This window comes from Melanotaenia boesemani, chromosome 12 (genome assembly GCF_017639745.1).
Source record: "Melanotaenia boesemani isolate fMelBoe1 chromosome 12, fMelBoe1.pri, whole genome shotgun sequence".
Taxonomy (NCBI): Eukaryota; Metazoa; Chordata; class Actinopteri; order Atheriniformes; family Melanotaeniidae; genus Melanotaenia; species Melanotaenia boesemani.
Window position 1 is genome coordinate 24,265,935 of NC_055693.1, and position 13,644 is coordinate 24,279,578.

At 37.5% G+C, this 13,644-nt stretch overlaps 1 protein-coding gene across 1 annotated transcript in view; it reads left to right on the forward strand.

Annotated features, from left to right (window-relative positions):
* Positions 1-13,644, forward strand: part of thsd7ba (thrombospondin, type I, domain containing 7Ba) — a 232,850-nt gene that overhangs the window by 216,716 nt on the left and 2,490 nt on the right. The window contains exons 23-26 of the mRNA XM_042002424.1: positions 1,135-1,280; positions 4,190-4,358; positions 9,279-9,452; positions 12,007-12,102. Of these exons, the coding sequence (XP_041858358.1) occupies positions 1,135-1,280; positions 4,190-4,358; positions 9,279-9,452; positions 12,007-12,102 (585 nt within the window). The remainder of the gene's footprint in view (positions 1-1,134; positions 1,281-4,189; positions 4,359-9,278; positions 9,453-12,006; positions 12,103-13,644) is intronic.

Here is a 13,644-nt window from a genome sequence, read left to right on the forward strand (position 1 = left end):
ATTTTCATGGAGCTCACATATATGTGCATAAATGATTTAGTATGTCTAAATATGCATGATGGGAAAAATGCACTCAGTAATCACCAACCTGTGGATTCCTCTGAATAACTCCTCACGTCATAACCTCATCCAGTACACAAAAGCTAATGATTTAACCTGGATGCATATATTGTTTCTTTGGCTTCCCAAAGTCAATCTCCCAAAGAGAAAACTTGTTATCCTGCTAATTAGACAGACTCTGCTCTGTCTCCTTAAGTTCATTAACTTTAATTTGTCATTGGCTGTCTGTCAACTCATAACCCCTTATTACAATAAGCTCACACTTGTAGAGGCTTTCAACTGAAGCTATAAACTCAGACGTTCTCCCTGTGTCTCTGACAGCCCTGTCAGGGTAGCTATGACTCTTTCACAGTTCATTCTTACATACAGTGAAGCACATCTGTCAGCTTTGATGAGGGATTTGCGTCGTCTCTCTGTCAAATGACAGAGGATCTTGTTTTGTCAGGATGCCACGGGAGCATTAATGTTGATGCTTTGATTTTTGAAAAAGCAGAGCTGCGTTCCTTTTCACTGTTTCTGCCTTGGGCTTTTACAGAGCTCTCCCCTGGCAAAATACACCCAAACAGAACTCCTGTCTGTTGGATGGACAATGAAGGTCACGTCGTCACACAGCCTCGCACTTGCCGAACTGCTCTGCAGCATGGAGAACAGCCCATTCAACAAACATTTCCTTTCACACATTATTAATGGCTGACTTAATCATGTCGCTAACAGCTTTATCGGAGCATAAAGTGACTCAGTGGCACATGAAGTTGCACTAATTGTGGAAAATATTTTCTAACTTTTCACGCCAGCCGCTCATCTTATTACCTGCACTTTGATACAGCTTCATGTGCACTAATAATGTTTATGTTTCTGATAATGTTTTGTACATTGTTTATTTTTTGAGAGTATAAATGGCATCTATTTCCCTCCTGCTTTAACTATATCTTATTGCTAATTATAGTTTCTGCTTCATTTCACACATTTACAAAAAGAATTCTCACTTTCAACATTTAGATTGCAACCTTGCAAATGTGTTCAATCTTATTTACCTTTTCTGCTAAATGATGTATCAACGTCATTGTCTTGTAGGTCAGTCAGTTCGGACCCGGAGAGTCCTGCAGGAGGCTCACGAGGAGGGTCGCCCCTGCCCCAGCCAGCTCACCCAGACCAAACCATGTCCTATAAGGCCCTGCTATGTGTGGCTGTTGAGTGACTGGTCCCCATGCACTGTAGAGGTATGACCTGCATTGAGAATATAGTTTTCTACCATCAAATCATGTTACCACATACAGTGTATGTGGTTACATTACTGCAAATAGTTATGCATGTTAAAGATGACCTGAAATCCAACAGGGTCCAAGTAATAAATTAAACCTTTTTCTTCATGTTTTAGAAATGTTTTTCTGGAAACTGTCAGATATAACTTAGTGACAGTTCCTGTTTTTAAAGAGTCCTAAAGTGTGTCAGTATCCTGAAGTGGCTGGTGTTCTGCCACGTCTGCTGACCACTGTGCTCTTTGATGTTGTGCCGCTGCCTCGGGATGGCATGCCTTTAAAAGAAGGCCTACTACTAAATGAAGAAAATTCAGTAAATTTTGGTTTACAAACACTAAATCAGGGGTCTGCAACCTGCGTCTCTGAAGCAGCAAGTAGCTAAAGAACTAATTAATGTTGTTAAATAGCAATATAATATTAATATAATATAATAACTAATACCGTTTTTTTGCTATTTTTTTTTCTTGGAATAATTGCATTGAATAACCAAAACATAATGACACTAAAAGTAAAAGGAATCTTCTGTTTTATTTATTTATTTATTTATTTATTTTTTTGTCATTAAGTTGGAAACTGTGGATTTTTTTTTCTTTTTTTGTACATAGTCTTCACCAAATATCTACATCCCATAAAAAAAGTCTTTCTAACCTTTGTAGAAGTTTCATGTTTTCTTTATCCTAAAACCTAAAAATAGAAATAAAAATGTGGTTCTTCAAAAATGACAACCATCACAGATGGGCCCAGCTCTAATATATATATATATATATATATATATTTTTTTTTTTTTTTTTTTTTTTTTCTGTTTGTTTTAGCACCTCAACCCCAAGACACTGTCCTTGTATGTACAAATTTACTTAGGAAAAAAGTGATTCTGATTCTGGTCAGTTGACAAATGTATTCTTAAATTTGGGCATTTTTGCCATCATCATTAAATTTCCATGCTGAAAAAGTGGGCATTCAGTATTTAGCAGCAATTTTTGGTTATATTGAACAGTACACAGTTCAAGACCAGCAGCATGCTGCTGTAGCGCAGACATACAACATGCTCCATCTGGAAAAAAATGTCTCCGCTGCTGCTGCTGCTCTTTCAGGTATCATGGTTTGTGGACACTTTTGTAATCTTTTAGTTACTGTGTGACTGATTTTTTTTTTATTTTTCCTGAACAAAGGTTTATATTTTGGTAAGATGTAAGGGCTATTTACATGCACTGCTCCGATATCGGATATTCAGTTTATTTTTGGGTTGGTGTACTGTGAGCGCCATGTCAAAACCTTCAGCTTTAGTCTCTTGAGGCCGTCCAATGTTTATATTGAAGTGTATCTAAGATGCACTTTCTGCCATAGATACTCCAGTATCTGCTTTTCAGCTGTAGATTTTTTTTTTCACATTCTGATATTTCACTACAATTCTTTTCATGAACACTTCTAGACTTGATTAGATAGATAGATAGATAGATAGATAGATAGATAGATAGATAGATAGATAGATAGATAGATAGATAGATAGATAGATAGATAGATAGATAGATAGATAGATAGATAGATAGATAGATAATGACTCAAATAAATAAATATTGGCCTTTGTGATTTGCCTTTCCAGCAATCCAGAGAACTTCTCTTAAAAACTTTTTCTTGGCCTTACAAACTCCAGCTGACCCCTGCGGTTCTTGTTATTACTATTCTATGAACTGAGGATGCAGCTACTTGAAAAAGCTTTGCTATCTCTAGCCAGGCTTTGCCTCCTTTATGGACATCAATTAATTTAATTTTCAGTGTTACAAAGCTGCTTATAAAAGCTTTAAGTTTCTGACTGGAGCGTCAGGGTTTAAGAAGTCAGTCTCATCAACTTCACTGAATTTGTTAACGCTGCCATTCCTTCTCACAACATCGAAAAGGTTTACTTGCACTGTGGACACCAAGCGGTGAAGCATGCCACTTACTTTGTATTATTCTTCCTGCAAATGTGTTTTCAGGTATAAGGCAGCATGTGGGTCATTGTGCACATTTTCATTAACAAAATGCTCTATATATTCCCTCTTAACAGGCCAGTACGTTCCACATATCATCTTCCTCCTCACCCATGCCTTTGTAATGTGTGTATATTTATTTTTTTCCCTTATCCTTTTTCCCTTTTCCTGGTACTAGCAGAAGTTGCTATAGACTGAAAAACATATCTTGAGTTCATTAAAAAAAAAAAAAAGACAAATGTAAAAGTCAGATATCTCTCTCTCTCTCTCTCTCTCTCTTTCCCTCATCATTTCAACTTTTTATAATTTGTGGTTTTAAATAGTTTAACTTAATCTTTGACTTCATGTAATCAGGAAATCAGTACATCTTTCTTGGGTGCATTCACACAAGCTCTTTTGAGTCAAATCCTAGTGTTTTGGCTCAGAAAGTCTGATTCATTTGGAGAATTGTGAATGTGCAAACAAACTCTGGTTTGAATTAAAGAAGCAGACATTGGTCCACCTACAAACGCAGATCTCAGTCCGCTTTAGGTGAACCAAATACAATACAGTAAATCATTTAAAAGTCTAGTTTGTGTGAAAGCAACCTTGAACCTGAAGAAAGTAGAAACCCCAAATTGAACTGAGTCTAGCGGAGTATCCTGGTGTTAATGCATCATTAATCTCTAGTGTTTTCACTTGTTATTCCCAGCAACAGAAAACAACAAGTTTTCATTAAAGTCCACCAGGGAGGTTTCATTTTCAGTGATACTGTAGAGGATTGTTTTTCTGATGAAGGAAACTTCCTTGTTGTAAAATAAATAGAAAAGTTTTTTTTTTTTTGTCTTCCCAAATATAACTGTCCTTATTCAACTTTTCCAGTTACTAACAAATATCATTGTCTGTGTTTATCGATCTGTGCAGGGTGCAGACTGTGGTGAAGGTCTCCGGAAAAGAAACCTGTCGTGTATCGTCCACTGGGGAGACTGGCATGAGTCTCATCCTCACCCGGCAGAAATGGAGCTTTGTGGAGACATCCTCAGGCAGCGCCTCCACCAGGAGATGGAGGCGCCGTGCTTCGTCCCCTGCCCAGGCAAAAGCTGCACTCAAATTTATTCGATTCACATATTTGCTCTTTAAATGTATTGACAGGAACAGCCTTTTTAGTTGATTCAAATAGCGCAAAACCACATGACTGCAAGAATTATTTATAACTGTCGTCATTTTGGGAATCACAACTACAATAATTATTGAGCATGCCTGAAGAAGCGATCAATAACCGTGTCTTTTAACGCAAACTCATTTGCAGCAGTTTGCTAATACAGTGTCCCTCCTCCAAATGGTTGGCATTTTCAGCTTCTACATAATAGCAAAATCAATGCAAGTCATAAATTAACTAATGACCCATTTAACTGTACATGATCTAAGTTTTCCTGTCTGATAACAATAAGAAGACAATATCCCGGTCGCTTAGACAAAATGAATAGAAGAATTTTGGCTTGCAAGTGCGTCATAGCTGCAATAGTCAGTAGTGAGTGACTAAAAAGGGACTGATTATCAATAATTTGACAACACTCTTTATTATCTTTTTCTTTTTATCCAATCAACTATTTAACAACAGCTGAAGCATGAAAAATGATTCTGAGCTAATTGAAACAATTAAGGGATCACACTGCCATGAGCAATCATCTACGTTCTGACAATCACTCCACTTATCACAGGAACTCATTAACGCCACCAGCTTTCCTGCATAAGGAGATAGAGGCAACAATATTCCATCAGCAAAAATCCTCATCAGAGTGAAGCTAGTTTATGGTAGCAGCAGCTCTGATTGCATTTACTGTTTTACTGAATCAGGGTTTGAGCCTCAGTCAGCATGGAAATAGTTTAGTTTGCTCCTGTTTTTATCAGCTTGGGAACATAGCTCATATCCAGTTGTAAATGGAAATGATTGTCCATGCTTTTATATCATCTCGTTTGGATTACTTCAATTTCAGCTTTACTTGTCTCAGCGCTGCCTCTCTGCTCTGCCTGCAGTCATTCCAGACTAGAGCTGCCAGGCTGTTAGCCAAGACATCCAGGAGGTCTCATTTTACTGCTGTCTTGATTTCTTTACGCTGGCATGATCAAATGTACAATTTTGTACAAACAAAGGATTAAATGAAAAAAAAAATGTTCAACAGCTGCACAATGGAGCCACATGCTGCCTTGTGTAGCATTGATATTTAGCTTTGTAAACACAGCGTGCTGAGTGTGACATTGCGTCTTCTGTGCACGTGACTCACTTCAGAGCCATAGCCGAGTCCGATGGTGGTCATGTTTAAATAATCGGATCGCAGTAAACAGCTGGAAATGAGCATTAAGAGCTGCAGTGTGAGTGTAGTCGTTCTAAACACACATTTAGGTTCATTCTGTCTCATTGAACTAATTCATTTTTATGTCATTTGGCTTGTTTTGTTTTATTTTTATTTTTATTATTATCTCAAAAAACATTTTGTTTTCATCGTAATTGTTTTGTTTTTTTTACTTTTATTTATTTTTGTTGATTTTTATCTACGTGAGGCTCGCTGTGACTTTGCAAACTTACTATGCAATGTCTGTACGACAGAAATCAAAGCAAATTGTTGTCTTTGCCTTTGTTTGTTTTATTTTTTTATGTTATATTTGCAATATATGTACAGATGTTGTCCTGCAAAGTTTAATTGAGAACCTTTTATGAGCTCAATATAAAGTCATAAAGATTTTGCAGCTGTAAATAAATGCTTGCAAATAGTTTCAGAGTTCGTATTTGTAAATGTTTTGTCAGCCCGTAAAAAAATCCAAGCACCGCTGATGCTGTGGTGCACAGAGGCCAGCTGGAGGAGAATGAGGCAAGTTACTGGCAATAACGGTGACAGTGGCCTGACCCTGATCTCTGCCCCGCCTGATATTGAGAGTTTTGATATCTGATCCCTGAACATTCCTGACCAAGGATTTGTGGATTTTTGGATCCTGACTGCTCATCAATATTGTCAACCTGTGTGAAACCTGGACCTGACCCTGGACTCACTCTTATTTTGTGAGCACTCTATTATTTGGATCTGGATCATCTGTTTCTCTCTGCTCTGGCTTCTGGACCTGGCTAACTTTACCTCTGCAAGCTTATTTCGCTTAGTTCTCGCTGCCATCTGACTGAACTTTACCCATCATTCCCTGTACAAATATCAATGCCCCGTAGCTACAGCATCCTGAAACCTAAACCTGGTTCTTCACAACATCTACATACTCTTTTGAACATGGGCGGCTGTAGCTAAGGAGGAAAAGCAGTCGTCTTTCAACCGGAAGGTAGGCAGATCGATTCCAGGCTTCCACTGACTACATGCCGAAGTGTCCTTGGGCAAGACACTTAACCCCACGCTGCCTCCCGATGTGCCTATCGGGGTGTGAATGGGTGAATGTGATAAGTAGCGTAAAGCGCTTTGAGTGGTCAAAGTGGCTGGAAAAGCGCTATATAAGTACAAGTCCATTTACCATCACCCTTCACACAACTTTCAGTATTCTCAGTTCCTGATAATCAGCACCGTGCATCTGTTAAACCAATTAAAATCTTATCATTTCATTGTGGTATTTTTCTTTGCAAATACTAATCTATCTTAGAACCATGTAAATTCTTCTCCACACACACACAAAATTGGGTTTCTCAAACAGAATTTTTTTTTTTTTTTTTTTTTTTTTTTGCAGGGTGAGAAAGCTTTATTTACAAATACAAACTTGAAAAATGTTTGCAAATATTCATTTACATCTTCAAAATCCTTATGACTCGATATTGAGCCCATACAGAGCTGTAAAGAGGCAGTATTGAGCTGTGAGCAATAAGAAAAGCAAAGTAACAGCTTTCAGTTTGCCCGCTGACAAACGAAAATCATTTAAAATAACTAATACTCACTTCATTGTCCTCAAACTAAGTTTTTTTTTTTTTCACTGTATAAAGATTAGTAGTAGGTGTGTTATGAAGTGGCTCATTTATCAAGCAAAAAGAAAATCTGAACCTGAATAGATTTTGCCTGCAGTATAATTTTTTTATGCCATATAAACTGGAGCAGGAGCTGTCTTGTGGGCTATTATGTAGCAAACCTATTGGGAAACAAAAGAGCAAATTATAGCAAATTCAGAGCATCGATTTGCTTAGGTTTGCATTTCAAGTCCTAGTTTGTGTCATTTAGGCAGTTTTTGCTGTCATATGAAATCTCTTAAAAATTTATTCTAGTTTAGTCCCCAAATATAGATATTTAAAATATAGATTTTAAGCACACCTTTCCTAACAAACTACACTTAAAACTCGACTGATGTGAGATAAAATGCACACAACAGTGCAAGCCGGTAAACTTTTTTTGTGTGTGTGATCAGTGGAAAGTCGACAAGAAATTGTTCCTGTTGGAAGTTGAACAGAACTATTCTGCAGTCACTGTGCTGCACATCAAACCACAGGCAAGTTCTCTTTAATGAATTACATTGGAAAAAAGCACTGGTCCTAGCACAAGGCTTTCTGAGGCAGCAACATGGAAAAATGAGTAAAGATAAGAATAGGAAAGAAAATGTTGCAACTTTTCCACTCGCTGTGTACTTCATATTAGCAGCAGACAGCTGAACAGCAGAAAAATGCCTAAACAGGCAAATATAAAGGACAAATTCAGACTTGACAGAGCTAGCTTCAGCATGTTAACAAGTTTGCTATATTTTTGAGAGAATTTGCATTTAAACCAGACTCTCACAATGTCCTTTAACTAAAGATCTGCAACATCAACTGATATTGAGTATTAATTGAATCTCTGCACAGTTACAGACATCACCATAGCAACAAGAAGACAGCATATTCTAGTTAACTAACAGTTGGAGTTTATTTTTTCTTCAAGCCACAATATAAATGTGGAATTCTCTTTAAGTGAGCGAGCTGCTGGCCAGCTGACAGCTACGATGCTTCGCTTGCTACTGTCAGCTCTGAATGTCAGCTTTACTGTCCTTAAACACATAGCAGCTGTAAATGTTTGTCACTTTCAAAAGATGATCATTACCATCTGATAAAATAAAGAAAACTACTCAGCCTTTTTTTTTTTCGCAGCTGTTGTCTCATGATGGTTTCATAAGCTTTGGCTGAAAAGAGTCAGTGGTTGCCTGGACTGATTTCATTAGCGTATCCTCTGCTTGATTCATCACTCAGTTTGCCATTGCTGTGGTACTTGGCTCGGGATTGGGGAGCGTTTGATGCCTAAAGCAGATGTGTGTGTCTGTGTAACTCTTGATTTGAAGGTGGCAGGCGCAGCGAAGAGGCCAGCAGAGACGTTGTCAACATACATGAGATGTGCAGTACACCCCATTTTACTTTATGCTGTTTAATGCAGCTTTTACCACAGCATGTTTCCACTGATGAAGAGGCATGAGAGAAGAGCTTATAGAGTACATCTATATAAAGATGAAAGATAATGAGATGCCTCAGTCCGCAGATATTCACTAATGGATGTGCAAGGAGGAGAATCAGAGAGGTTTTCTAGCTGAGGAGCTGTGGCTGTGATAGTCTTGCCACAGGAAAGCCTTATCAAGCTACACAAAGCATATTTGTGTTTGAAATTCAAAACTGTCTGTCATTTCTTGACGCACACAAACATCAACTGGCTTTTGTCAGCTAAAATATTTCCCAAACCAATTTAATAGTTCTGCTTAGAGACCTGCTTCATGTTGGAAGTTGGTTTTGGAGTTATGGCTTGTATTGTACAATGTATGTCAACCCCTGAACACCCGCTGGGCTGGCTGAGTAATTTATGTGTGCATTTGGAACATAATCAGCTGGAGATGTGTGCTGAAATTTTCTAATAAATGTTCCAAGGGCTAACAGGGGTGCCAATAAAATAAAGCCTGACATATTTTTGGCAAGATTAATACAAACCAGCCTCGAGTGACTCAAATGTCTGATGATGTTATTGACCAAGCTGCGCAATCACTGATGTTTTGTGTTTTTTATGTTTACCCACGTCCACAGGAGATTGCCATTTGACCGAGTGGTCATCTTGGAGCGCTTGTCAGTTAACGTGCCTGGAGGGACGGAGTTTTGAGTCCACTGGTCGCCAAGCTCGCTCCAGAGCTGTGATTATTCAGGCAATGGAGAATCAGGGCAACTGTCCACAACAAGTCTTTGAGACTCAGCCATGTAAAGGTATAGTGTCCACAGACTTCACCCTACTGTAGCCCACTAAAACATAATGCCACATATGATTCAACTGTTTAAAAAAAAAAAAAAAAAGTATGTTTACTAGGAAATAAGTGTATAACATTTTTCCTCACTTCTCTTCACATTGTGTATAAATTGAGCAATTTCTGACCCATTTTTTTGTGTTAGTTATATGTATTAAGTTTTCCTCATCTTTTTTATGCCATTAGAATAATATACCAAATGATTAGTGTCAGGGTGAACGTACAGGGTAGGGAATAACTAAAAAACATGAAGTAAAAAACTAAACATTAAGTAAAAAGTCTCAACATGGCTGGAGATGAACACTGATCTATGAAACCAGACTTCACACTAAAGCTGGTTTTTAGCTGGTTTGCTGCCGACTTTTATTGGTTTCTTTCCATAAGTTTTTCTCTAAATTCTTCAAAAGTTAGCATTTAGTTAATATCACATTTGTAGACAGACATCATTTCCCTTTAGAAGATTTTCTGCTCAGTGCATCTATCAGAAAATGGACCAGTAGTCAGCGTTCATTGAACTTTAGCTTTGCTTCTGAAGGTCACAGAACAAATATCAATTATTTCATCAGGGATGTCCTCAAAACCCAATTCAAGTTTTGTTCAATTAATTTTTTTTTTTTTCAGTTCAATATCTTCATTGTTATTGTCCAAAGAAAAACACGACAGCAAGGCAACACCTGGGCAACATAGTGCAAACAAATGTTGACGTTAAAAGCAGCAAAGAATAAAACCGTTTTGTTGTGTATTATACGCTGCTACCTTGGAGGTCATAACAAGAGTTTGCACGTTAATAATAGCCCGATCAGACATCACACACTCCTAGAACATTTCACAAAACACAACATTTTGCACAACATTGAATTTCACAACATTTGGAAACAGGTTGTGGAAAGCAGAAGTGTGTATAGTGTGTAGTTGATTTGGGCTTTGTAATGGCCTGCAACCGTTTTGCAATTGAAATGTTTAATTGTTCTTAACAAATTTGATGATTTTTAAGAGATATTTGAATTCTTAGATACAAACTTCCCAACTAAAGAATGAGAGAAAACTTAAAAAAAAAAATAAGGCAACCAGCTGTTTTTTGAGTAAACACAGCAAAAACACTCTTGTTGTGTCAACCTGCTTTAACTGAGTAAATCAAGTTGAAATATGTTTAAGACTACTGTTCAGATTTGCTTATGCAGTCAGTTTAAGGCAACTTATGAACTAGCTTAACTTTTTTTAAAAGGTATTTTTAACTTAACAACATGATTTTTTTCAGCTCAGTGACATGACTGGACCTGAATAGCTATCTTTAAGTTTCTGAAACTTAAGATTTTTTTTTAAATTACCCTTTTAATTCTGGTTCACACAACACCAGAACCTACAGGGAAATGCAGAATCTGTAGATGAGCAGGAGTGAGTAGGGTGAGTACTTCCTACCAATAACATCGGAGCAGTTTTGGAACACATGCAGGTTAGCAGGAGCCACTTTCCACCATGCTCGTATATCTCCTCATTTCCTTAAGTACTAACTCTTCCCACTGAAGATGCAAGAAAGACGTGCAAGGAAGAGGCCCAGTAATGGAAGAGACACAACTACCAAATGAGAAATGAGCTTCTTTGTGTCAGTCACACATGCAACAAGTGGAAGCACCGAATTTTTATGTCAGGACAAATGGTAAAAGGTTCTGCATAGGATACACATGTTTCCTTCCTCTAGCATTAGCCTCCTCTGCCCTCACTCCCTGTCTCCTCAGTGTGCATTTAAAGCACTGGAATGTCCTCTAGGATGCCAGATAAAGAATGACTTCATGGGAAGAACATAGAAGATGACTGGGCAATGAAATGAGTCTTCAAGTATTAGCTGAAACTATCAGTTAGTATTGATAATGAATACACTGGAATCCCAAAAACACTGATTTCTTTAACAAGCCTGCACTTTTTAATTGCTTTTGTTCTATGTCTTTATTTATCTAATTATCCAGAAGCTACTGAGCTTCCTGTGCCTCTCTTTTTAATAAAAATGAAAACTGTGTGTAACTTTATAATTGTATAACACAGTAAGAGTCTTTTCTTTCACGATGACACACCACTGTAGCTGTATGTACAATATTAATCCTAATTATACCCCTTGTAGGGTTTCTCTTTGTTTTGTAATTCTGCTTAAAATGTGAGTTCTAGATACTCTTTATAAAACAAACCACAAAAACAGGTTTGTCTTTGGTCCTCTCTTCAAATCAATCTTTTCTGTATAGTTCCTTACAGGAAAATGTGAGCTTTGATTGTAAGAAGAGGGCTTATTTCATACATTTCTAACCAATTTCATCTTATTTTCTCTAAAGTTGCTTTTGTGAATTTGCACTCAGCTTCAATAGAGAAGCTTGTCTTTTTCCTGTCATTATAATCATAATATGTCTTAGATGATAATACGGAGTTGTAGGGAAAGAGGAAGTAGAGGTTATAATCCAGGGGAGCCTCAAAGCAGGTCTAGATGCCCAACACATGCTGCTAATGATGACTGTCTGCCATTTCTACAGGAGGAAAATGTCACAATTACCAGTGGAAAACAGGAGGATGGAGCAACAATAAGAGGGCAGTGTGGTGTCAACGCTCAGATGGCGTCAATGTCACAGGTGAACAGTTTCAAAATCTTTTGTCCCCCCTACGAATAGGTCTCAATGAAACAACGCTACAAACACACAAATACTAACTCATTTCAATCAGGCTCAAAGAGAATCTCTTTTCATCCACCTCTTCAAGCCATCAGTCTGTTAGATTCAGCAGAGCTGGTTGTTGCAGATGGGTTAGATTTAGAACAAAGGTCCTTACTGGATCAGGAGATAATAGAAAACATGGCACTCAGTAAGATCTGACAGATACAAAAGCATCATCTTTAGGGTTGGCTATACCATTATACTGTCAAGAATAAGTTTGTGCTCCAATAGATGTGATCTTTTTCAAATGTTTATTTATTTAGTTTTTTTTAACATGGCCAATGATCTCTGTGGCTGACAAATTTAGGCTGTATTCACATTACCAGGATGAAGTGACTCAAACTCCATTTTTTATTTTCCCATTAATGTGACTCAACTGATTTTTTAAAAATGTTTCTAGGGATTTTGGATCCAGAAATCTATTCATTAGTTGTATTTCTATGATACAGATATAGATATAGATATAGAATTCTACTGATATGTGCCACTTCAGTTTGTAGTCCTATTGGATATATCTGATTCAAGGTTGAGGAATGATCATGATGGATACAGCATCATTTTTGTGCTTGTTTTTATTGTCATAAATCAGATAAAGTTATCTGCTGAGCATTTTTTTTCTTGTAGCAGTCTTTTACCATTTTAGTTGAGTTTATTTATTTACAAATAAACTTAAACAAGGACAACAACACATATTACTAAACATTATACGTGCAAAACTCTTTAATTCCTAGTGCTTTTCACATCACAACACATCGAGCAGCTGTAGCTCAGGAGGAAGGGTAGTCGTTCGATTCCAGGCAAAACACTGAACCCCTTTTCAGGGTATGAATACGTGTGAAAAGGACAATGCACAAAAAAGTGCTATATAAGTGCTATATGGGGCGGCATGGCTCAGTGGGTTGAGTGGTTGTCCTGTAGCCCAAGGGTTGCCAGTTTGATTCTGGCCCGGAGAGCTCATGTCAAGGTGTCCCCCTAATTGCTCCTGATGGGTCGTGGTTGAGCGCCTTCCATGGCAGCTTCCGCCATCAGTGTGTGAATGTGTGTGTGAATGGGTGTAAAGCGCTTTAGATAAAAACCACTATATAAGTACAGACCATTTACCATTTATAAAAGTACAGTTCATTTACAAAGCTGCAGAGATGAATTAAAAATGCCATCACAGTGCATTGCAAAAAATATAAATAAATACAAGTCAATGCTGAGTGCAAATTTCTCTTAACAGATGGTCATATTTGACATAAACAAAGTTCAAAGTTCAGTGCAGATTATTTGCTTTGGACAAATGTTTAGCTGCCATATCTTCTATTAGACAGTTTCCTCTCCTAAATGGTGCCACAAAATGTGTTTGCTTTGTTGCTGAGACGTAAAAGATGTATCTTGCCCACAGTGGGTGGTTCATGTGTCAAATCCAAGATGCATGTAGTTATGATTATAAACCATCCATTCTGATCTGTATTGAAC